This window comes from Lithobates pipiens, unplaced genomic scaffold (genome assembly GCF_037356315.1).
Source record: "Lithobates pipiens isolate NorthernLeopardFrog02 unplaced genomic scaffold, aLitPip1_a1.2 Scaffold_23, whole genome shotgun sequence".
NCBI lineage: Eukaryota > Metazoa > Chordata > Amphibia > Anura > Ranidae > Lithobates > Lithobates pipiens.
The window spans coordinates 285,877,316-285,903,306 of NW_027507785.1; the positions used below are offsets into that span (position 1 = coordinate 285,877,316).

At 41.2% G+C, this 25,991-nt stretch overlaps 1 protein-coding gene across 3 annotated transcripts in view; it reads left to right on the top strand.

Moving 5' to 3' along the window:
* The window catches only part of AGBL4 (AGBL carboxypeptidase 4), a 2,901,779-nt gene that overhangs the window by 2,215,440 nt on the left and 660,348 nt on the right, over nucleotides 1–25,991 (top strand). For all 3 annotated transcript variants that reach the window (XM_077450277.1, XM_077450278.1, XM_077450279.1), the window contains exon 7: nucleotides 25,664–25,753. In XM_077450277.1, coding sequence (XP_077306403.1) covers nucleotides 25,664–25,753 — 90 coding nt within the window. The remainder of the gene's footprint in view (nucleotides 1–25,663; nucleotides 25,754–25,991) is intronic.

A 25,991-nucleotide genomic window follows, 5' to 3' on the forward strand; every position in this document is an offset into this window, starting at 1 on the left:
TTTTTAAATTCTGACTCGGGTGGATGTGTTGTCTCGCAAGACAAGCAGAATTCAAGCTAATGGGGTTTGCAGTACCGCATTTTGCCAGAGGTGGGTGCCCGGGGACACTCGGATCGGTTCGGAGCCATTCGGAAATACTCATAATCACTCAGAAATACTTGGAAACACTCGGAAATACTCCATTCCCAAGTGTTTCCGAGCCTTTCTGAGGCTTTCTGAGTTCAGCCGAGCTATTCCCGAGTATTTCCGAGGCTCTCCTTCATCCCCCCACCTCTGGCCACATGCGGTATTGCATGTCATAGAAGTCAATGCGGAACAATTTATCTTCATTTCCATTGACTTCTATGGGGAAACTCGTTTGTTGCAAGTGCGCTGCTATAGCTACAGTCACCTAAAAATAGAGAAATGGTTGAAATCTGAATAGAACCTTACACGGTAGAGGAGTGTGGCATTTTTGGTTGGGCTTGTTTTTCATTTTTCAGAACCAAGCTTGTCCTATTAACTGCTTCAGCTCCGGACCATTTGGCTGGCCAAAGACCAGAGCACTTTTTGCGATTCGGCACTGCCTCCTTTTAACTGACAATTGCGCGGTCGTGCGACATGACTCCCAAACAAAATTGGCGTTCTTTTTTTCCCACAAATAGAGCTTTCTTTAGGTGATATTTGAACACCTCTGTGGTTTTTATTTTTTGCACTATAAACCAAAAAAGAGCTCCAAAAACGCATTATTTTTTACTTTTTGCTATAATAAATATCCCCAAAAAACATATACATTTTTTTTCCCTCGGTTTAGTATACGTACTTGTCTACATATTTTTGGTAAACAAAATCGTAATAAGCGTTTATTGATTGGTTTGAGCAAACGTTATAGCGTCTACAAAATAGGGGATAGTTTTATGGCATTTTTATTATAATTTTTTTTTTTTTTACTAGTAATGGCGGTGATCAGCGATTTTTATTGTGACTGCGACATTATGACGGACACGTTGGACAATTTTGACACATTTTTGGTACCATTGGCATTAATACAGCTATCAGTGTATTGATTACTGTAAAAATGCCACTGGCAGTGAAGGGGTTAACACCAGCGGGCATTGAAGGGGTTAATGTGTGTCCTAGTTTGTGTTCTAACTGACGATCTGCCAGTTCCCTGCTCAGAGAACTGGAAACTGTGTGTTTACACACACAGTTCCGGGTTCTCCGTGTGCCACATAGTGCATAGTGGCCACAGGGCAAAGCGACGTTACATAACGTTGTTTTGCCCAGCCGTGCCATTCTGCTGCAGCGGCTGATCGGCATGTGGTTAATTAGCTCTCTGTTTTTTTTTGTTTTTTGCATTACCATTTCACTGTAAACAAGGCAAGCTCAGAGCACGCATTTACAATGTGTTTGATTTGGCTTTCTGGTGCTTCTAGCACAACGACCTTGTAAAAAAAGTAGCAACTGCTGAACAAATGCATCAAATTCATGAGTATCACAAGCTCATCGGCAGCTCATGTCAGGCACATCACAAATGCTTCTTAAATAGAAACTATAATGGCCATGGTTAAATTTTATTTTATATATAAAATATAAATTTATGTACATAGAAATATATGTATAGCTGCTGGCATCTAAGCTCTGCTACTTTTGATCCCGGAAAGAACTGAAAATATCGCTCACCCATGTGTTACAAAGGACAAAACCATCATAGAATCACTGAATGATCATTTATTTCATTTTGAAGAAGATGTACAAATTGGCAACAGTTTTTGAGTAAAAAGCCCTTTAGATTGTCCAAATAACTTTAGATTTACCCAGGGGCGGACTGACAACTCATGGGGCAATAGGAGATGATGGGGCCCCCGGGCAATAGTAGATTATGGAGCCCCTGGGCAATAGGAGATTATGGGGCCACACAGTATACACACACACACACACATACAGTATACACACACAGACACACAATATACACACACACAGTATACACACACAAAATACACATACACACACTGAAAAGGTACTGGACAGGCGGGGCAGCTATAATCTTGGGATTTAAAAAAAAAACTGATTTTTTACATACTGTCTCTGGTGTTATTGAGGCTGGCAACCCTGATGGGGCCCCTTAGTGGCATGGGGCCCTCGGCAGTGCCCGAGTGCCCAAATGGTCAGTCCACCCCTGGATTTACCATAACTATGTAATGTGAGGAATACTTAATCTATCTGATTAGTTTATATCCAATCAGGCAGGCACTTGCACTATATAGTTTTTGGTAGATCTAAAGGGGGTTGACCTCTTAGTGCGGGCGCCTCCCTGCCCTTTAACCTGTTGCCGCCCGCCCACCGTCATATGATGTGATGGACTTTGAGCGGGAATATCTGAATGATGGCTGTAGCTATAGACATCATTCAGATATTGCAGTTTTCAGCCGGCGATTCCCTACACCATAAAAATTATCATAGTGGCTGTTCCACCGCTTGATTGTTCTTATGGGAGGCGAGAGGGGATGTCGCCCCCTCCCACCGCCCTCCGGTGCTTCTACCGACTCACTGCTGAGATTGGTGAGTCGGACAGAGGATCCGCTGGCCCTGGATGTTGATCATAGAGATTTCCGGCGGACCAGATGGTCGCCAGAGTCTCTATGATCGTCGGAGGCCAGGCGTGATGTTATGACTTTACACCCGGCCTCTGCATTCAAAAATACAGCGCAACCTCAGCTGGGAAGCTGTGATCGGTTTATTTTTATTTTTATTTCAGGCTTCCCAGCCTAGTGGTGAGATGTGGGGTCTTATTGACCCAATATCTCACTGGAAAGAGGACCTGTCATGTCATATTCATATTACAAGGGATGTTTACATTCCTTGTAATAGGAATAAAAGTGATGAATGTTTTTTTTCCAAAAAAGTGTCAAACTAAAAAAAGAGAGTATAATTAACAATAAAAAAAAATTAAAAATTCAAATCGCCCCTGTCCCCATGTGCTCGCACGCAGAAGCGAACACATACGTAAGTCCCACCCACATATGAAAATGGTGTTCAAACAATACATGTGAGGTATCGACGTGAGCATTGGAGTGAGAGCAATAATTTTGTCCCTAGACCTCCTCTGTAACTCAAATCATGTAACCAGTAAAAAAAATTCAAGCGTCGCCTATGGGGATTTTTATGTAGTGAACTTTGGCGCCATTCCACGAGCGTGTGCGATTTTGAAGTGTGACATGCTAGGTATCTATTTACTCAGCGTAACTTCATCTTTCACAATATGCAAAAACATTGGGCTAACTTTACTGTTTTTTTTTTAAAGCACAAAACAGTTTTTTCCCCAATTTGAAAAATTGCTGCGCAAATACTGTGTGAGATAAAAACTGCCATTGTATTCTCTAGGGTCTTTGCTAAAAAAACATATATCATGTTTGGCGGTTCTATGTAATTTTATAGCAAAAAAAATATGATTTTTACATGTAGGAGAGAAATGTCAGAATTGGCCTGGATGACAAGTAGTTAAGAGGTTTATGACGTCGGGAGGCGGGGCAGAACTTAAGAACATCTGACTGCTGATCATGTGACATACATGAATCATAAGAGTATTAGCTCAGGCAATAAATAGTACATGATAAAATGGTACACGTGTCATACAATATAGTATATCTGTATATACAAGCATCAAAGAGCCCCAACGCGTTTCACAAGAACAATTGCTTGCTCTTCAGGGGTCGATGCGGATAGTGTGTATCTAAAATAGGCAAGAAAATGTATCACAGTGGTGAATGTCAAGGCAATGGTAGAAGGGGACATGCAAATGCAAAGCGACCCCATACTTACCAGTGGACAAACCAAAGTACCCATAGCTGAGTTCCCAAGGAACGGCAGCAGCAGAAATGCGGTGTGGGAGCTGAGGGGGAGAAGATGAAAACAGACATCAGCAGGGAGCAGCTGGGCGGCAGACATGGCATAGATAAAAGTGTATGACCCTGGATGTCTCAATATGTAAATTGGTGGATATCAGCTGAAACACAATGTATATCCCTCAGTAGGTAGCCAAGAGAGTAAACAAAAAGTATAGTATATAGTATATTATAGGTATATAATATATCTATTTATATATATCTTTATATATCTATATATCTATATATATATATATATATATATATATATATATATATATATATATATATATATATATATATACACATATATTATATATATATATATATATATATATATATATATATATATATATATATATATATATGAGTATGTATTATTTAGTGTACAAATATATATATATATATATATATATATATATATATATATATATATATATATATATATATATATATATATCTGTATATATATATATGTGTTAACCAAAGAACATGTTCCATAGGAAACCATGATAAATGGACTGTAGTGCAAATCTGCAAAATGCAAAAAGTACTAAAATGCATAGGTGTGAATCAAGCCAAATAGTACAATTCTTTGTATGGGAACATATGTGAACTGACCTGATCCAATAATGGAGCAGACATAGAGACCGCAATGAGCAAATCGGGAGGTTTCGGTTAGGCTATGGTAACTGTGCAGCGCGTACACTCTTGGTACAGGTGAATTGGCAGCAATTCACCCAAACATGCGGCTCTCTGCGCTGAGGACCAGGACCCGGGAGGCCGCATATTTGCGAACAGCCGGCGCCAAGGGGTTAAACAATCTACTTGTAACGTGTGGTGAGCCTTAAAGTAAGACTAAGGGCAGATTTTTTTTTTTCTTGTTGGATGGAGTAACGGAGGGTTATAACCTCTGTCAATTATTGGGATTTCCCTTCACTTCCTGTCCCATAGCCCACACAGGAAGTGAGAGGAAATCCCTCTAAAGTGATATAATCCCTAGTTGTCACCAGAATCACTAGAACTTCCACCAGTGTCCCCATTGGAAGATTTCCCCCTCAATTCCTGTTCTGGTGTCACCAGAATAACTAGAACTTCCACCAGTGTCCCCATTGGAAGATTTCCCCCTCTATTCCTGTTCTAGTGACAACCCAAACTTTGGGATTTCATTTCACTTTTACTTTCAATGATAATGGTAAACAGGACAAATAGAGAGGGTGCCTCACTAATGAGGACAAAGACAGAAATTAAACCTGACAGGTCCTCTAATACCTCTGAAACGAAAAAAGGTTTTGCCTTTATTTTTTTTATTAAAGTAGAGCTATAGACATTTTTTTTAATTTTAGATTAGAGTAAGGCTGGGTTGACACTGCTGCGGCAGCGAGAACCGGATGTGATTCGCACCGCACTGCAGTGAAAATCACATCCGATCTCTGTGCGATGCGAATTCAGCCATACAGATAGTATGGCTGAATTCGCATCGCACCCGCCGCAAACTCGCACGGGACCCTTTTTTTGGTCCGAAGCATAATCGGATCGCATGGGTGTTCACACCATGCGATCTGATTCCTGTCCGAGTTTGCAGATCGCACTGCGATATGCGAACTGATCTGGGGGTGTCATTAACGTTTCACTGACACTCCCAGCAGTCCGCATAGGGCAGTGTGAACTGCCGGTGGGAGGCATGCGATGCGGGAAAACGCAGCGGATTCGCGGTGTTCCCGCATCGCTCCGGTGTGAACCCTGCCTAAGAGAGGGTTATAACCCCTGCCAGTTTGTTTTTCACCATCAGTGTCCCATTGGGGAGCTTCACCTGCACTTTCTGTCCTATAGGTAAAACAGGAAGTAAGAGATCCCTGCAAATTATGGGAATTCCTTGGGGACCCCCAGGTCACCAGAACTAGTGTTCCAATTGAAAATTTTCCCGCTGCTACTTTTCTTGGGACAACCCAAAGGTAATCACTTTTGTGGGGAAAACAAAATAGCAAATAAGGAAAAAATAATATAGTGTATACAATTGCAACGCAAGTCATATTGTAATTGAATGTTATTAAAAATGACCTTTCCTTTTCAATATACAACCGCTGTAATTTTCTGTAAAATGCAATGTGCCCACCAGAATTGTGCGATACCATTGCTTGTGTGATTGGCTCACCGATTTTCCCAGAAGTCTGCACTAAGACACAAGTCAGATTTCAGGCATCCCCTGCAACAAAAATGTCATTTTTGGTGAGATACCCCCAAAAGGAAATCACATATGAATGGATACAGACCCTGCCACTTTCCTGATTAGAGCCCTGCAGGTGCATCAGCTGGTTGATAATTAATAAACCACTCCCATTAGATTCACTTTCCTACATGGACACAGACAAACAAACAGGGATTTCTTTGGAATAAAAAAAGGTAGGAATCTGCAACAAAGTTTGTTAGAATTCTTCTAATGTACAAAGATTACCTGGGGGGAATGTTTTTTTCTCAACAAAAGTGGAGTTACTCTTTAGGTTTCTTCAGTTACTTCCTAGTTTCTGGCCTAGGCCAAAATGATGTCATACATCCCATGAGTCTTCAGGGGAATTTTATTTTCTTTCATCTGGAGGAGGGGCTTTCTTAGCTAAACACCCACTCTTGCCTGCATGCCTGAGCTAAGGGCAAATGGATTCCAGAAAGTAAGGGTACTTTCACACCGGGGCGCTTTTCAGGTGTTTTAACACTAAAAACAGCACTTGTAAAGCACCTGAAAAGTGCCTCTCAAGCCTCCCAGTGTGAGAGCCCAAGTGCTTTCACATACCCCCCAACTTTTAGAATGAAGGAGACCTATCAAAACGTATGCAGGCATAGGACACACCCCTTGTCACGCCCCCTTAAAGGAGAATTGTACAAAAAAATAAAAGATTGGTTCAACCCAAAAGTGCTTTTTTACCACTACTATTCCCTTTATATTGGCTTTTGGAATTTACAAATGCAGCCATTTAAAAATCAGATGAAAGGTTTAGCGCTGGGAAACACCTTTTCATAGATAAAAAGTGCATTTTATATAAATCTATATAGATCAGACCAAAATGAGGGACAAATGAGGAGGAATGAGGGACAGAGGGACATTGCTCCAAATCAGGGATAGTCCCTTGAAATCAGGGAAGTCACCTTTGCACATTTCTCCACATGTGTGTCTTATAGCATTGGTTTCATTACCATCTTTCTAAACATAGTTTTAGAGTCTTACACTAATTGATTTACTAGCGCTACACAAATTTTTACTTTGAATATGAAAAATGAATGAAATCGCATTTTCAGTTACTGGTGCTCAGATACAGTTTCGTTGTATCTTTCTGTAGCCTATTTTGGGGCTAGTATTTCTGTAAAACGCTGCATGCCAATATTCACTTGCTGTACACCAAAGTGCCCTTGAAAATCATACCCAGATGGCACTGATAATTAGCACAGAAGAGACATTTTATATAGCATAATTATTATAAATAAGTGATATTTAACATATGTGGCGTGGTTTATCCTGCAGAGCATCGACGTAACACATCCAAAATAACTCCTCCAATATAAGACACGACCGGCGCCTGAGACTAAATTGACTGTATGGGCGCAGAGGTCATAAATAAGAATAATTAACCCAATTCAGTCAAACCTAATTAGCACAGGACAATGTTACAATGGGAAAGCAATATCCTTCTTAATTCTGAGACACAACTGCGTAGTGAAGGTTACCTGTCCGCGGAGTCACTTGAAATAGATTTCGGCATAAAGTAATCTGTTTAATCTATCTTTTACTTACTCCTGCCGTGTCTCATTATCGCCCCAGCAGCAGGTGGAGACCAAAAAGCTTATAAATACACGGGATGTCATCACAGATCAAATGCTTGCCGTGCACAGAGAGAAAACACTTATTTCTGTAAGGAAGTGGTTAAAGGGGAACTCTAGGGAAGACGGGGCATTCCAAAACACAGGTGTACCTGGTGCCCGCTTACTGTTTGGGAAGAAAAGATCCCATTGGCGCCAGCTTCAAATATGTGGCCTCTCGGCGAGGGGGGGGGGGGCTTTGTGCCAAGGGGCTGCATATTAGCGTGAATTGGTGCTATACAGCTGTGCCAAGGTTATAACTCAGGGATTGGAATAGGGACCTCCCCCAAAGGCACAGTTGCCGGTGGCTAACGGAAAGCTCATGATCGCTCCCTGCAATCGGGAGAGTAATGATCATGTGGTTGTCACGACAGCCAATCATGGCGGTCACATGACCATAAGCCCCGCCCCATCTCCCGGCATCCTAAACCCCTTAAAGGGCCAGGAGGCGTTGGCTCAAGGGGGTTAAAATTTGTGTTAAATTAGCTCATAGTGTTTTTCAAAAAAAGGTTTTTGCAATTCACAAAAAAACGCTACTAAAATACTACATGCGGTATTTCATAAAAATATGCAATATTTATCTCATAAGACCATGCAGTATTTTATCTCATTGCAATATCCAGTGGGCTGGATATTGTGGGGAAGAATTAGAACCCCTGTCAGTTTTTATTGCTGATAAGTGGTAAAATGGTGTAAACCGTAGAAATATGCCAATGCATTAAGTCAGTATGGTCCCTGCAGCATATGTATTACTGTATTAATACAAACAGAAAGAAGGTGACTGGAATACCAGTCAAAGGGAAACTGCCTTCGCAAGATGCACAGGGTGTATCAAAAACAACTAAGTTAACCACTTCAGCCCCGGAAGAATTTACCCCCTTCCTGACCAGAGCACTTTTTGCGATTCGGCACTGCGTCGCTTTAACTAACAATTGCTCAGTCGTGCGACGCTATACTCAAACAGAAGTAACGTCCTTTTTTTTCCCACAAATAGAGCTTTCTTTTGGTGGTATTTGATCTTCTCTGGGGTTTTTATTTTTTGCGCTATAAACAAGAAAAGAGCGCCAATTTTAAAATGATAAAATTGCATTGATTACTATAAAAATGTCACTGGCAAATATTGTAGCTGCTGACTTTTAATATTAGGACACTTACCTGTCCACAAATTCAGCTGTGTTTTCACCTGAGATGACTTTTCAATTGGCTCTCGGGTGCTGTCACCGCCATTTCTTGTAAGGGAAACCGGCTCTCTACTGCGCATGCGCGAATCTCGCTGCGCTTTGTAAATGGCCCAGAGGCAGGAAGGGGGGCTGAACTTCAAAGTGACTTTGCCACTGTGAAGTCACCCATGAGTGGGAGTGGGTACCTGTCAAAACCAGGTACCCGTCCCCCCCAAAAGGTGCCAAATGTGGCCGTGAAGGGGAGGAGGCAGACAAGCAGAGCTTCCCCCTTTGGGTGGAGCTCCGCTTTAAGTAAATACAAATATTAAATGAAATGCCAAATATTGAATAAAAATAGCATAACAAATTACACACATACAGTATATAAATACCCTTCTTTCTACAATAAATGTTTTGGTGGAAGAAGGGTATTTATATATTTGTGTAATTTTTAATACTATTTTCCCCTGGTAACCTCTGGAGAAACTATAGGTTTCCTTTGAACCCTAGTTGAGAAACCATGCTAAAAGTAATTTTGGCTGTGATATTTGACAAAGTCATTGCTATGTTTGTGGACCGGTTTGTTCTTGTTAGAGAATAGCCAGACTGCTCCATCCCAATCCTCTCATGCATGCCTCCCAGTCCTCCTGACTGTGTGCCACTCACCAGCCCTCTTGGCATGTTTATGTTCTCCTGAAGACTTGCCTAACAATGTCCTCCCACTGTCCTTGCTTCCAGTGCCTCCTGGTCAGGACACCTCCATGGATTTTGAGAAGGTTCCGTCCCGAGCCCAGGCCCAAAGTCCCTCCCCCCCAGACTGGGGAGCTCCCTTAAAGGCCACAACAGCCTAACACTCCATCTCCAGCTTCCACCCGAACTCTCCTCCCTATCTGGGCAGACCCAGAGTATTTAAGGGGGCCTGCCCCCTGCCAACTCGAGTTGGGGATTGATCGGGGTCCTCAGAATACTCCGGGCAGCTCCGCCTTACTTCCCTTCCCATTTTTTCTAAAAGGTTTCAGCACATTCTAGAAATGTGGGGTAGATCTCAGTGATGGCTCCCAGACAATCCTGAACAAATTTACCTGCTCTAAACGCATAAAAAAAACTATCTACACTTCTAGCACTAGAGAGTGCTACAGTTGCATGATGTAAATGAGCCAGAATAAAGTGGGTAAGGTGCCACGTCAGCAACATAACAGTTAGCGAAGAAAACATAGGGATGACAGTCCCAGGATTGAACTTGAAAAAAAAAATGGCAAGTCTAATGTATCTATTCTTTTATGCAGATCATGTCTGGTCCATTCAGCAAGGGCTCCATGAACAGATCTCCAGCTTAATAAATGCAGTCACTTTTGTGACTTCCGTGCCCACTCACTTTTTGTCCGCATTTGACAGTAGAACTTTCCAGGGCAAAGTTGGATCTATGAACAGATTAATGAAAAAGGCTTGGACAGACCTGGACGGACTCAGAGATAAACTTACAATCGGGTCAGTTTGAAAACCCAAGGGTTAGAAACCCTGATTAGAAACCCTGTGTGAAAGGGTCCTGAGAAAGGTGTAGTTTCACCATTTTCTTGACCTGTTTTGGCCTTAGAACCCTTTTACCTCTCCATTAATATATATGGAGCAAAAGGGTGAACTTGAATGCCCACACTCTGCACTTATGCGTCAATGGGTGTCCGGGGTTTCTGTGCGGTGAGGTCCCAGAATGGAGACCGGGCCATCAAAGACAGCTCTCGGTCCACATTAATGATCAGTAGTTGGCGGGGCTGGTTCCCAATCATGTGACCACTGTGACAGCCAATAACATCAATCACATGTTCACCAATCATTCCGGATTGGCTCTTTTTTGGGGTTATGCTTATGGCATCAGTTTGAGACGCTTTAGAGATTATTCAGAATTCATTGACTGGTGCATTGGACCTACAGTTAACCTCCTGACCTGCATTTGACCCGTTTCCAGCAGATTCTACATTTCTATAGATTTGAAAAAGAAAGCAAAATCCGCTTGAAGCAAACAAAATCCCATTCACACAGGTCTTAATTGTGCTGCCTTGACACCGAAAGCTTTTCTTTGCTCATTAACTGCTCCATTCTAAAGGATCCTCCCCCAGAAGACAGCAGCCGACGCTCCACTGATCACAACCAAGCTGAATTTATCTTTTTGTTTTTAACCTGATCATGGGAATAAGTATCACTTTCCTGTACCACATGTTAAATAATTACTCAGTCTCTGGCTATATTAATGATCATTGACGGGCACAAAGGAGTTTTCCTTTAAGCCTTTTTTAAATTTTTTCCTGCCTTGATCATGAGTTAAAAAATACAGGTGGTATTTTGGTAATAATCCGCCTTCTCTGACCCGTGAGAAGTTGCAAAGTTCCTTAAATGGGAATACTTTTCTCTTTCGTTAAATTAAATCTCCAAAGCCCAGTAGCATTTTTGGTGCTTATATGTAAATGTCAGTGGGATTTGAGATTAAAAGCTGTATTTTTATACAAGTCAATGAAGATCTCCAAAGGATAAAGATGTCTTCAAATAGAAATTCCTCCAGCCTTAGAGAGAAACAGTAAGTCGCACTTGTAAGGAAATGTGTCTCCCAGCTTCAGCTATCACTTTATTGAAATGTTTTAATTAACCCTTCTGCCTCCAGAGATGTGTTTAACCTTGGAAATGGAAAAAAAAAAAAAAAAGCTTTTCCACCTTCATTAAAATCTCCCCTAGGTTGACAGTCTGATCAGAGCAGCAGTAGATCTTTGGTTTCACATATTTTTTTAAGCTTTGCAACCTGTGGGGTAGGCTGGAAGCTTATCGTTCTTTCTTGACATTTAAAGTTCCAAAGTAATTAGGATGTTTTGTGCAGATGTATGAAGCTGTATAGCTCCAGATCTGCCCTAGAAGGGTTTTCACAGCTGCTGAAGCCACTGTTAGACATTCTGTGCAAATATTTACTACAAGACTAAAGTCTCCATTTGAAAGAAAAAAGATTTAAATAGTATCACGCAAGATATAGATGATTGGGGTAGAAGAGCGAATAATTGAAAATCAGCTCTGCTGTGTGACTGATCAACTACTGTGGTTCTGAAGTATCAATTGCCTGTTCTCTGTTCTGTTTCCTTCCCTTTAGTTTAAATAAAGAGACATATGGGTTGATTTACTAAAACTGGAGAATGCAAAATCTGGTGCAGCTCTGCATAGAAACCAATCAGCTTCCAGTTTTTTTTGTCAAAGCTTAATTGAACAAGCTAAAGTTAGAAGCTAAAGTTAGAAGCTGATTGGCTATCATGCACAGCTGCACCAGATTTTGTTCTCTCCAGTTTCAATAAATCAACACCATAGTCACTTTGCCTATACAGATCGGTGTGGCAGTGCTCCTGATAGCTCCCCCTAGGAAGGTATATTCACCAATCACCAATCACAGCCTCCCCATTACATTAGAGCCCTTGATCCATTGCTCTATAGAGCCTTGGGAAGCATATGACCTCCCCCATGTAACAGTGCTTGAGCCTGGGCGGTCAACATCCAGCTCCACACACTATCACTAGGGTCAACAGGGATGTTGGAACTTACTCAGGATGGACTTTACTTCTATACAATGATAATGCGAGGGATCTTGAATTGGTGAAACTGTCTTGCATATTTTGGCAAAAAAATGGCAGACTGGGCTTGGTTTAAGACACCACACAAAAAACTTAGGAAGCAGATACAAGGATGACAAAGACATATGATGTCATAGATGATGCTGCATTCCATTGGCCAAAACAGAAGTTTAAAAAAGTGCTTCATAATAAAAAAAACTCATGCTTAAGTATAAATGGGTAAGATAGAAAATATTTACAACATTCTGTAGGGACAAATCTTCACAACTTGGAATCATCCCCAGAAATATGGGCCATACGTCCTTTTCCTTAGGAAAACTAAAGAACAAATGCAGACTTCTAGCACATGACATATCCAAAATTGTCCAGAGAGAAATCCTTAAAGCTTGGAATTGCCCCAGAAATCAGGGACAAAGTTCCTTCTCCTCAGGAAAACTATATAACAAACGCATACTTCTAGCACCTGACATGTCGAAAATTGTCTAAAATTTTCCAGGCACTAATCTTTTCAGTTGGAACCATCCCCAGAAATCAAAGACATACTTCCTTCTCCTTAAGAAAACTAAAGAGCAAATGTAGACTTCTAGCACTTGGCATGTCTAAAATTGTCCAAAGTTTTTCAGGGACCAATCCTTACACTTGGAACCATCCCCAGAAATTGGTGACATACTTCCCTCTCCTTAGGAAAACTAAAGAACAAATACAGACCTCTAGCACATGACCACACCTCCCCCATTGGGTAGATCCAACCTCTCTGTTTGTACTGTGAAAATCCCATATTTTGGGCTGTCAGCAGAACAGTAATAGAAGGGACATCTTTCAATGGGTACAGTAGTTATAGTGACAACCAGGATTTCCTCACTTTGGAGGGATTTCCTTTCACTTACTGCTTTTGCTATAGGACAGAAAATGAAGATAAATCTCCCCAATGGGACAACGAAAGCAAAAACAAACAAACAAAAAAAAATAATGCTCCCTTACTTTTATCTAAAATAAAAAAGTTTTGCATTCAATGCCACTTTAAGTATGCAACAAAGGATCAGTCAGATACTATAAACTGTCACCCCACATCACAGTCTAGGGAATTGACAAAATCTATAAGTGTGTATGATGTGGCGTCATCACGCTTATGCCCCAGCCGAAGCCCGCCATGTATGATCAGCCTGCTACCCTGTTTCCCCGAAAATAAGCTCTACCACAAAAATAAGATCTAGCGTGATTTTCAGGGATGGCTGCAAGATAAGCCCTACTCCAAAAATAAGCCCTAGTTAAAGTCCTTTTAAAAAGAATATATAATGTGCAGGGTCTCCTTTTGTAAATTTATTGTGGAAAATACCCTATTTACAGTGCCACTGGGTGGTCACGTGACCTGCCAGAATCTTCTTCTCCTCTTCTCTCGCCTGACTTCAGTGACCCCCCCCCCGCAGTGCTTGGAGCAGGGCTGACGTGAGCAGGGATCTCAGCCCTTATCAACTTGGGAAGAAGAGCTCCAGCGGGTCACGCTGTAATAAAGGTATTTTCCATAATAGAGTTACACAAGGAGACACAATACACATTATATAATCTATTTACAGAACAGAATACTGGATTTTACAAGGTCTTTAACCAAGGTTTTGGGATTACAGAATTTCATAATGCGGACTCCTATGATGACAGGGAGAGACAGGGGACACGTGAACTTTTTTAAAAACATTTTATTGTTTTATTCCAGGTTTTTTAGAACATAGAGAGGGGAAAATTACACAGCATTGGGCTTTCTATCATGTTAAAGAGATCAGGATATTTATTATTTGAACAAATGTAGATTATTGTACATACCATAGATAAATAAGACATCCCCTAAAAATAAGCCCTAGCGTGTTTTGTAGCCAAAATTAATATAAGACCCGCTCTTATTTTCAGGGGAACATGGTATCATGGGAATAGTGATACCGTGGCTATGAGCCTTCATCTTTTTATATGTTTATGAATATGCCGTTTGAAAAAAATAAAGCAAGAGTTTTTACATACTTCACTTTTGACCTGTATCTTTCCCTTTGGTGGTAACATCTGGAGGCGGAGGGGATTTTTTTCCAGCTTTTTCCAGCCTATCATGGGATGATGATTTAACCTGAGTGGGTTTGACCATTTATAATTTTATGATCCACAGTATCTGGTAAGAGGCTGCTTTGAGTTGTGATACCTGGTGATGGAAGCACTTTGCAAACTGGGAGTTAAAGGCACAGTGTATCAACACATAAATTGTCATTGTTTACATGCACTTATTTGGACTCTTTTTATTCCACTTACATGGACATTTTTAGCACATGTTATATGCTTTGTATTGAGTATTTGTTATTATATGTGCTTTCATAGTTATTTTTGTATTTGGAATATATTTATAAACACTATTTTAATTATGAGGCACGTTTTGATTATGTGGGTTTAGCATTGTTTTTAAGGTTTTTTCACAAGTTGAAAATATATGTGCAGTTAGTTATCCAGGCTGCGGAAAGGGTTAAATATGTTTGGCTCAGTTGCTGGGCTTTTGGTTCTGAATGGCCCACCTGTGCTATATAAAGGGAGCAGCTAAGGTCTGGGGGCTCTGGAGAACAGGAACATGGGTGCAGGTGGATCGTAGACTCACCTGCGGGCGCAAGTGTGGTGCTGAAGAAACTGGGGATCATGGAAAGCAGCCAACCCTTGGACAATGCCATAATGGAAATCTCACCTCATGGGCAACCACTACATTATCCTAGTTAGGATAATGGAAAGGACATTGTTCGTATTATACTGTCATGCTGCATTTTAACAGTAAAGTTTAAGACTGGTCTGAAGTCATTTAAAAGGGTGCATTTTGGTTCTGGTGTATGCCAAAGAACCTGGGTTTGTAAAGCATACGTGGTGTATAAATTAACAGTACTACAGAGGATTAGCTTGACAAGACAAGAGGAGGAGTGTAGTTGCTATGGGTAACCTAGTGAAAGAACAAGCTACAAGCAACCAGTTGTTAAACATGGTATCTGGTAAGGTGACAGGTCCTCCGATAGCAAAGGGGGTTGTTGTTCTGGTTCCCTCCCTAGCTGTTGGTATCCAATAGCAACCAGATCCGAACCTGCATTATGGAGATCTATGGCCTGGTCATGTGGTATGGGAAGGACAGAGATAAGTAAGAGCACACAAGAGGTCCACACTAGGTGCTTGGAGGGATCCCATTCTGTTACTGGGAGTGAGGTAACAAAGGTATGCTGGACTGGTAGAGTTCTTGGCACATCCCTCCTAATGCAACATCCAAGTTACATTGTGTAGTGACATGGAACAAGTCACTTTCGGAGAAACTCTGCACTTTATTACTGCATACAGTGAATCTCTGCATCGGTTATCTTCCCTAATGTTAGATTCTTCATATGACCACAGTCTCCGCCTGGTCCCCGGCCTTAGATGAGTGCCCTTCGCGTGAGAGTTACCCCCATGTGCACAGGCAAAATATGCCCCTCCAACAAGTGTTACTTGCCTGCAGCAGACTAACATCAGGTCTCCTGCCTTGCTGTGGTATGTGACAAAGCTGTGTAAATATCAGGACTGGGTGGACAACTATACAAATCTACTAGTGGTAAAACAGTTCTCACATATGCATTTCATCAGCGTATTAAGATGTTTGCCCAGAGTTCAGGGAATTTTCCAATTTTGGACACATTCCCAAAAATTCAGTACTGAGAATAGTTAATCTTTCCAGCTAAATTTAGTAATGAGAATACTTTATCTTTGTAGCTGCACTCTAGAGCTTTTCACCCCGGGTGCCTCCTATTGAAACTTCTAATTTCTTTCAAATATATTTCTATATATTTACTTTTTCCACATGCACACAAGGAATAAGAACAATTTGGAAATACAGAGAGTAGCTGCACTGTGTGAGTACCTTTCTACAAGCAGTTTGCCTTGGATGTATTCCAGTGCAATAAGTGAATGTAGTTTTGAAAGTGAAATTGCATTTTTTCTGTATTGAACCCAAATGTCCTATCTCTAATGTACAAGCTGTAAAATAGCCTTTGAAGAATAGTCTTTGATTCTTGTTTACCAAACTGAACATGATTCATAACTATTTGCAAGCACTCTTACAATGTTTCATTACAAAAAGCAAATTTTCAAGACGGAGGCTAAAATAGTCCCTGTAGCTAAAGAAAAATAAAGTTGTGGAACTAGGGCATTAAAGGTGCATCTCCTTCAATTCAAACCTGTTCATTATTTAGTTTATATTTAAAATAATGGTGGAGATACAGTCTACCAATTTGGTCTTCCAGATTTGAAGCTGGATGTCAGGAACCTCAGGCCGGTCATGTTCATTATCATGTGCATTCGAGCCATAATGCACTTGTGGACTTCTGGCAGCCTATTTAAAGGCCTACCTAGTATCATTGCTGGATGGTCTTCAAATTTACTCTTGTGACTTGTGTTCTTAAAAGCCTGCTTGATACTGTTACTGACCCGACTCCATCTGACTCCTCTTTGGATTCTCCCTGCCTGTTTATGCCTGCTACTGGTTCATGTTACCGACTCCGGCCTGAACTTTTTTTTTTTTTTTTCAAAACGTTTTATTGTAAGAAAAAGAAACAGGGTAACATGCATACAGAGTCACATGTGTCGTTAACATTGTAAGAAAGAAAAAGAAAAACCAACGACATAGTCCAGTGTATAGCAATACCGTAGTGTCCATATCAGGAGCATTTTGTATCTATGCAACTCTATTGTAAACAAATATGAATATAACCAGTATTGGATATGTAAGATAAAGAGACGAGGCCGTGGTGTGAAAACCAATGTAAATTTGGTTCAGAGGCTGAGGAGCTCAGACAGGGTTCAGTATATGGGGTATGAAAACAACCTATAAGGAAAATAGAAACCTCCTTTGTTGGTCAAAATATACCTCATTAGGGATCAGTGTAGGGGATGGATAACCAAACCAAAATCAATCTGAGATGTCAAGAATCCCCTTCACATAGACCGGGCCAATGAAATGAGGGGCAAAATAATCCATTGGGCATCTCCACTGGAGCTACGTCCTATATGCGCTGGAAAACTCTTTGGTTACATTTGTGAATCTTATCGTAGCAGATTATAGTAAGAGGCACCCTACGGGTTAGGACGGGTATATGGGGGGGAGGAGGATGGGGAATAGGAATGGGAGGATTGTGAAGGGGAGGTAAAGAGGGGAAAAGAGGGGGAGGGGGAGGGGAGGGGGAGGGTAGCAAGACAGTGAGGAGGGGGAGGGGAGGGGGGGGAGATAGGAGCGTGGGGGAGGGATACAAGCAGCCACCATTAAGTATCATTTAAATTGTGTATCATAATTCTCCTAAGATAACAAATGCCTGAGTATCATGTGTGGACCTAAAAAAGGATCTAGACATGAATCCGGCCTGAACTTTTGAATAAGATTCTGCCTGCTGATTTTGTACCTTGCTGCCAGCACATTGGTGACCCCTGCCTGTCTATGTCCTGGATTCTGTTCCTATCTGCCTGGCTGTTATCAAACTCCGCTTGTGATCTGTGTCCTCATTTCTGCTCAAGCAACCTCAGCATTTCCAGGTTCAAGGTCACTTATCCAAATTCCTGGCACCTGCGCCCTAGCAGTCCCTGTTACTACCAACAGGAGTGCTTGGGTGGGAATTGTCCAAGAGGCCACCCTCTAGGTTCACTAACTTGTATATGACAGTGGCATCAGCTCCTGCACCCGCCTACCCCTTTATCTAAAGGCGTATTCTTGATGGTGTCAACTGTGGTTCTCAGAGATGGAGGCTGCACCATAGCCACAGCTCCTGACGAAGCAGCAATATGGCCACCATACACGGGGGAGCATGAAACATGGCAGTAAAAATTCTGGATGGACACTCTGCACACTGCTAAACCCTTCCCAGCAAACTATGCAATGAAAAGCAGGGACATAGTTTTCTGGGAAGGGTTTAGCAGTGTGCAGAGTGTCCATCCAGAATTTTTACTGCCATGTTTCATGCTCCCCCCATGTATGGTGGCCATATTGCTGCTTTGTCAGGAGCTGTGGTTATGGTGCAGCCTCCATCTCTGAGAAGCACAGTTGACACCATCAAGAATACGCCTTTAGATAAAGGGGTAGGCAGGTGCAGGAACTGATGCCACTGTATTGCAATATACTGTATTGCAATACATGTTTAAGCTGACCAACTACATCAAAGTAATGCCTCTTCTGGCCAGTTCTGCACTGCCTTGTCAATGCAAATGCTACTGTGAACACCATGCCAACATAGGGCATACATACCCAAGGTGGGGGAGAGCAACCAGGTTCAGATCTGGTCACTGACCTGCCTTACAACAGAAAAAAGATATACCTGTGCTCAAATCCCAATAGTTTGTACACGTATTTGAACTATCAGGTGCTAAAGGGGTGTGACCACACATTGACCCTACAAATTCTGGATGGACCCTCTGTACACTGCTACACCCTTCTCAGCAAACTATGCAATGAAAAACAGGGATATTTAGTTCACATATATTGCAATATATGTTTATGCTGACCGACTGCATCAAAGTAATCCCTCTTCTGGCCTTTCTTTTTTCTGAAACATGGCAGTGTCACAAACCTGGTGGAGATCAAGCTATAGAGGGGGCTTCTCTTGCACCTCCTGTCCAACACCCCTGGTAGTGATGACAGAAGGTATGAGGACACAGAGTGGTACGAAGGCTGGTATAACAGGCAATGCCAGCTGAGGTTTGCACAAAGCACATGACTGTGGATCACCAGGCAGAAACCAGGAACTGAAACACAGTGAAGCTTGATCAGCAGGGCACAAACCAAAAGGTCATCAACAGCTGGGCAGCGAAGGTATAGGAACATAAGACAGAAAGCAGAGTCAGGATACAGGCTGGAGTCGGTACACAGTTGGGCAGCAAGGCACAGAAGCACAAGACAGGAGCAGACTCAGAGTACAAGCCGAGGTCACAATAGGCAGGCAGGAATCCAGAGTCAAGGCCAGCTGGGTCAAGCTCGGATAGGCATATATAGCAGGTCAAGGCACAGGTAAAACAGGAACTAGCTAAAGACCACTCAGCAATTAGTTCATGCCATGGTCTAGCCTAAATAAGCTGTTTGGCGCCAGTCTGTGCACACTTCTTCTTGTGCACATGCTAATACGTTTGCGCATGTGCACTAATGCCTGTTCTGTATTGAGCTTTTGCTCATAATTATGAGCATGAACATGTAATGACCCTATGGTTCCAACTGAGCTTACAGGTAGTTTGCCTTTGTGATCCCTGGAAGTTTCTCCAACTGTTGACAAGCTATAGTAATATTATCACTTGCAACACAGTCTATTACTTACTATGTAGTTGTCAGCTAGACTTATGCTTTATTTTCCTATATTTGCTTTACCTCACATTGTTATTATATATTCTCTTTTTTTGTGATTTTAAAAAAGTATTAACTGATACAATAACCTTTTCTTTGTCATTTGGTATAAGTTGTGTTCTATTATATTTACCTATTTATGGGCATATTCAAATTTTTTTGCTAAATATTAGTAAATGTACCTAGACTGATTTAAAAAAAAATTGCATTTGTTAAAGTGGCCCCAAAGACAGAAGTTTTTTTTAAATCTAAATGCATCCCCTGCATTAGGGTAAAAAAAAAAATCTGTATACCGCTCCCCACGCCAACCCCCCAACCCCGTACTTACATGAGCCCGGTCTCGATCCAGCTATGTGCACAAGAGCAGTGGCCCTCTCCTCTCTCTCCCTCCACATAGGGCAGATTGACAGCAGAGGGAGCTGGGTCTTTAGTTATATTTTAACACAATCATTTCCTGTTTATTTACCAATGTATACAAAACCTGACGCTACATATGAATTATTCAGCTCATGAACAACTCATGGTGCATAACCAATGAATAAATTATGCTCTAGTATGTCCTCCAAGACCCAGTTTTTCCCATGATGGGTGGTTCCTTAGAGCCTCTTGCCCAATTCTTGAACCTTGTGGGATTTTGTTATAACATTATATGTAGTGTAGGGTCCTGGAGGCTGCTCTCACCAACAACTGAAGTGTCCTTCTAAACCCTTTTAGATTCCTAAAAAAAATTTGAAAAGTTTGGTGCGCCACACTAATTCATACAGTCCAATAAAATTTGTTTTTTTTTTCTGCAATAAAAGTCAATGGGGGGAAATATAAAAATAAAAGCTGCTGTTCCACTTTCTTGGCATTAATTTCTCTTAATAATGTGTTGCCCCAATTCAAGAGCAAAACATCTGGTTCTGACAGCTACTCGTGCACCAAATTCAGATATATATATATATATATATATAAAATACTGAGAGATTGTATATTGCAAAAGTGGAGCTAATTAACATCCACTTCCTTTTGGCATACAGATTTTTCAAATGTGTCCTGCATGTGTGCTAACAGTGGAGCAGCATACGCAAAATTCAGGTGCAAGTTCTAGACAGGTACATGAATTTGGCACATGCTTTTCCACTCCCACATGTGGGACACTTTTGCAAAATCTGTTTGTGCCAGTCTTTATGAATTCCAAGGAAATGTGTTTCGGGTGTTCCACACTCCCTCTTCATGTTTTTTAGAGCAATACCCATAGGATGAGGTATACCATCTTGGACTGTGTTGGAACTCAAAACATAGAAACATTAAAAAAAAAAATTCCAACAATTTGCTCTAATGCTCAACAAACAGATGTCTAGCATTCTCAAGGACTCTCATGCTAATTTTTTTGAGAATTGGGAACCTTGGCTCCAATACACATTTCCCTCTCTTCCTCCAGCTAGCATCAGATACCGGTGACTGAGTCTATGTATACCCCTTGCCCTTCCTCTCCTTTGCTTTCTGTTGGCTTCCTTCTTGTTCCCATCTCTCTTTTATTTTGTTCTCTTTTACTTCCCTTTCCTCCTGATGCCCGGGCCCCCTTTATTTCTCTTTGTGGTTAACTCGCACTCCCTGGGTGTATAATTACATTGTATTACTCTCAGGGATTTGCCACCACTCCAAGCCCCTGCATGGGCAGTTTGGATGCTTCTTTCTTTTAAAAATGTAATTATATTTGTACCAGAAAAAATTCCAACAATTTGGTCTTGGGGGGGGGGGGGGGCGCGGTGGTGTTAAAGTGGAACTAACTCCCTTTTGAGAGTTAAGTTCCACTTTAACCTGGCAATGAACAACCTATGTGAGAAAAAATAATCTGTTGCAACTTACATTTACATGGATGTGTCCAGCAGGTATTGTGTAGCCATCCCAGACTGTTAAATATTACATTTCTGCAGAAGAAGATTAAAAAAAAAAACTCTTATTAAAAACTGACTGGGAATTCAGTATTTTAATCTGCATAGTGATGCTTGTTTCATCTTTTTATTATGATTTTTTAGATCTGGCTCTGGTCCAGTATACATTATTTGCACATAAACATTCTTGTTCTGAATATTTGAAATATTATTACAAAAAGTAATTTGGCTTTTTAAAATAATGGCTTAGGAGTTATTCAAGGCAAATAAAATGATTCAGTGAACTGTTTATGCAAAGCAGGAAAACCTAGAAGCTTTCTAACGTCGATTGCTCACTTTTACCATCATTTGAGATGTATGTTTTTGAATGTCCAGCTTCGGCTGGAGTTGAGCTGTAGGGCCGAATTCACATGGTCTCAGAGGACCGTACACCATCAAGAAGGAGCTTCATTTTGCGCCCCCAGAGTCACAAGTGTTTGGGCAAAACTGTGGCGTCTTTAACCTCTTATTGATTTGTACAGGTTTCTGGTGGCGACTGTATATGAACACCTATGTAGGAAAGGCCATTAAGAACGTGGGCAAAACGTTTAATTCCCGAGTACCACCAATAGGCCTCTTGCCCTAATTTACATTGTTGCGAGTCCCCACTGTCAGAGGAAGCCAAGTAGCATTCATTCACCTGCGTTTGTACATTACTATACCCAGCACTTCACTCTGCATTATTCCCAGTTCAGCCAGGTATTAGTTTAAAGAATAGGCCATTGTTAGCAAGAAGAGTTGAATCCAATACATTTTCAAAGCTTTGCTTTCAGAACTTTAAGGTAGAGAACTTCAAGGCATACAACTTCTTACCAATTATGGTAGAGGTCGTCAGCATGTTCTCAGGTCAGGCAACTCTAGGACACCAAGACCTTTCCAGGTATATACCAGCTAAAGAATACCAGTCGCTGGGAGCACTACACAACACTACTAAAAGTCCCATGGGGACCAGCTTCAGAGTCTCAGTCCTGTCCTCTCAATTCCCTGCACGAACTTCATCTACCCTCTAACACAATCCCCTATTTATCTATGGGGGGTGCCACCTAGTGGCAAAGTGTGAATGGGCCAGTCCCCTGATGATAATGTTTGCAGCAAAATGCATTGGGTGGGGCCTAGAGATATGAGGTTACCACGCACAGCCTCCAGGGAGATGGTACATGCTGATTAGGAATATTTGTGGGGATTATTATATAAGAAATGTCTTGTAAATGTGCACTTTGTTTTCAAAATAAATAGTGTATCAGCGGTATTACCCTATGGAGATTGCTCTTCTTTTCCATGGTGATAACATGGAAAAACTATGGTGGAGAGTTGATGTTTGGGATGCATTGAATCTGTTGGAGCTAATAACTCTTAGCCCCCGTACACACGGTCGGACATTCTGCCAACCAAATCCGTCGGATTTTGTCCGTCGGATTGTGTCCGAAACTGTTGCATACACACGGTCGGACAAAGTTGTCGAAAAATCCGATCTTTCAGAACGTGATGACGTAATTTCGTTACGATGGGACTACGTTCAGGCTAGTAGCCAATAGCTTTGATGTAGGAATTTGATCTGAGCATGCGTGGCCCTTTTTTCCGATCAAAATTCTCTACACATGATCAGAGTATGTCCTATCGGACCAGTTTGTCGGAAAATATTTCCAACAAGTTGGAAAATTTGGTCCGACGGATATTCCAACGGAAACAGTCCTATGCATACCACACACAGTCGGATTATCCAACAACACGGTCCGATAGGACACATTCCGCCGGATTCTCCGACCGTGTGTACAAGGGCTTAGAGTGCATTATGACCATTATAGCTCAGGGGTAATTTTGATCCGGTAAGCATTTTGCCAGCAACACCTGGGGAGCACAGACTTTGGAGCCTTGGACACTTTTGATGTTGGAGAAGTGGAGTTTATATTATTTTTATGAATTTTTTCATTATACTTTGAAGTACCTACAGTATATGGACAATTTTTGGTTGATTGCACAACATATGGGACTCACATTTGATTTCTGAACACCATTTTTTAAATGTATTTAATTTATTTATTACATGTTATTTATAATATTGATGTATATTAAGTTTTTTTGTTTTCTATCTTTAAGTGCCAGACTGTATATATTAGAAACTGTGAATGGTAACAACACCCCCTTACACTTATAACTCCCAGGAACAGAAATTAATTCCTTCTTAATGGTGAATGAATGGTCCTCTATTGCTATGTGAATGCAGCCTTAAAGGAAACCAGCACTTTATATGAAACCCGTATATGTATTTTTTTATGTTTGTGTATTTTTACACAATGTGTATAAATGTACATTAGTGAAAAAGGGACTCTGGAAAAAAATGAAAATAATAAAAAATTTAAAAAATGCTTGTAAGAAATACAATGCAATGCTTAAAAATCAAAGCATTTAAGAAATTGCATGACAACGCATGTAAATGAGCTTGCATTAAAGTGTTTCTAAACCCACAACAGTAAAATCAGTCTGTATATGCAGAATAGCATGCTTGTTATACTCACTGTGGAACCTAAGGGGTTAATCCTCTGCATTGTGTAAAAAATAAATAAAAACACACAGGCAGAGTAACCGGCCTGCACATGCTCAGTTGTGTCTTTTATGCTGGAGAGAACATTTACTTTTTCTCAGCCAGGTCACATGATATTGACTTCACATATGTGGCCATGTATACAGGCTGCAGTGAAAATCTCCTTTTTCCTGAACTCTCAGCACTGGCAAAACTGTGTAGTTTATCATATAACCGTGGTATACAGATCATCCAAAAAGGTATATAGTGGCAATATTTTAATGTAAAAAGAAGATTTGTAAGCTGTGGGCACTGGTGGGGGGGGGGGGGGGGGGTAGATGAACTATTTTCATTTTTTTGAGTTTAGTATTACATTAATGCAACGGAAATGCAGGGATTATGATGTGAAAATGTCCTAGGAAAAGACAAGAATAAAAACCTGTTGGAGCAAAGGTTTCCTTTAAGGACTCATATACACTTGTGGTTGTGATTGCCACCCCGCTGAAGAGAGGTTTGCAGTTGATTGCTTTTTTGTGGGAAAGTTGTCTGGCTGCTGGGAGGCAATATGGTGCCACCTTGAAGTCTGTTTTAACCCTTAAAAGGCTGCAGCACTGCAATGGCCTGCATTATTCATGGGGAAAAATTTGTGCTGCGGCCATTAAGCATGGCATTGGGGTTGCAGCTTGTCTACCACCCCATATGGCCAGCATGTCAGGGTAAGATGCATGGTTTGGGGGCAATACAACCGGGGTAAGGGATTCCCTTAATTTGCAGTTTGCATTGATTTCCTCTCACTTCCTTTTTGGCTATGGGACAGATAGTGAGGGGAAATCTCTCCAATGGGACACAGAGGGCAAAAAAAAAAATCTGACAAGAGTTCCCTCCCTCACTGTATCCAAAATGAAAAAAGTCTTGCCTATAGTTCTTTTAAATCATAGAGGTTCTGGTTTAGCCCATTATCCTTGCAGTGAAGAGAAAAAGGTTCCTCTAAATGGACTTTATAGGCAACTAAAGATATCCTTGCAGAACTGAATGCACAGGATTAGGTGTTCCCAGTGCACCAGGTCAGTGGTTACCAGAGGATTTTAGACAGTGTGCTCACCCGCTATGCTCCAAAAAAACAACCCTCCTTTGTGTATTCCTTCCTATGCTTCATCTTCAAACCTGACTACAGAACACCTTTAATTTCAGATGCTCTGAAAGCGATGATATGATTTCGGCAAGCTTAAGGTGTCATTTCCTGTTCCCGTTAGCGACAAGAGGAGAGGGTGTCGGCGATTTGTTTAATAATGGATTGAAAGAAATTTATAATTTATGGCGTATTTTAATAAAAGGGGAGATATTAATATTAATGCTCCAATCTGCGGTTTTGAATTGATGAGGCCTGTCTCTTTCTTCCAGTGAACCTGGTGTCTGAAGCTGAGCAAAGGGTCGTGTTTATAACTGCTCGAGTACACCCGGGGGAAACGCCGTCTTCTTTTGTGTGTCAGGGTGAGTGACTGTCAGTCTATAACTTTCCAGCAGGTAAAAAAAAAAAAAAAAAGACATGAGACTTCGGGGCCACAAAGGCTGAATTCTTTTTTACTGCAGACATAAACAACTTTCCGGAAAGTGAAATGTCAATGATGAGTACACCTAGGAAAGCCTAGTGTTCTCCACTTTTACAGTCCTGTCCAAAACTCACGCTGTGCCATCAGATAGTAGCAGACATACAGTAAGTGCAAATAGG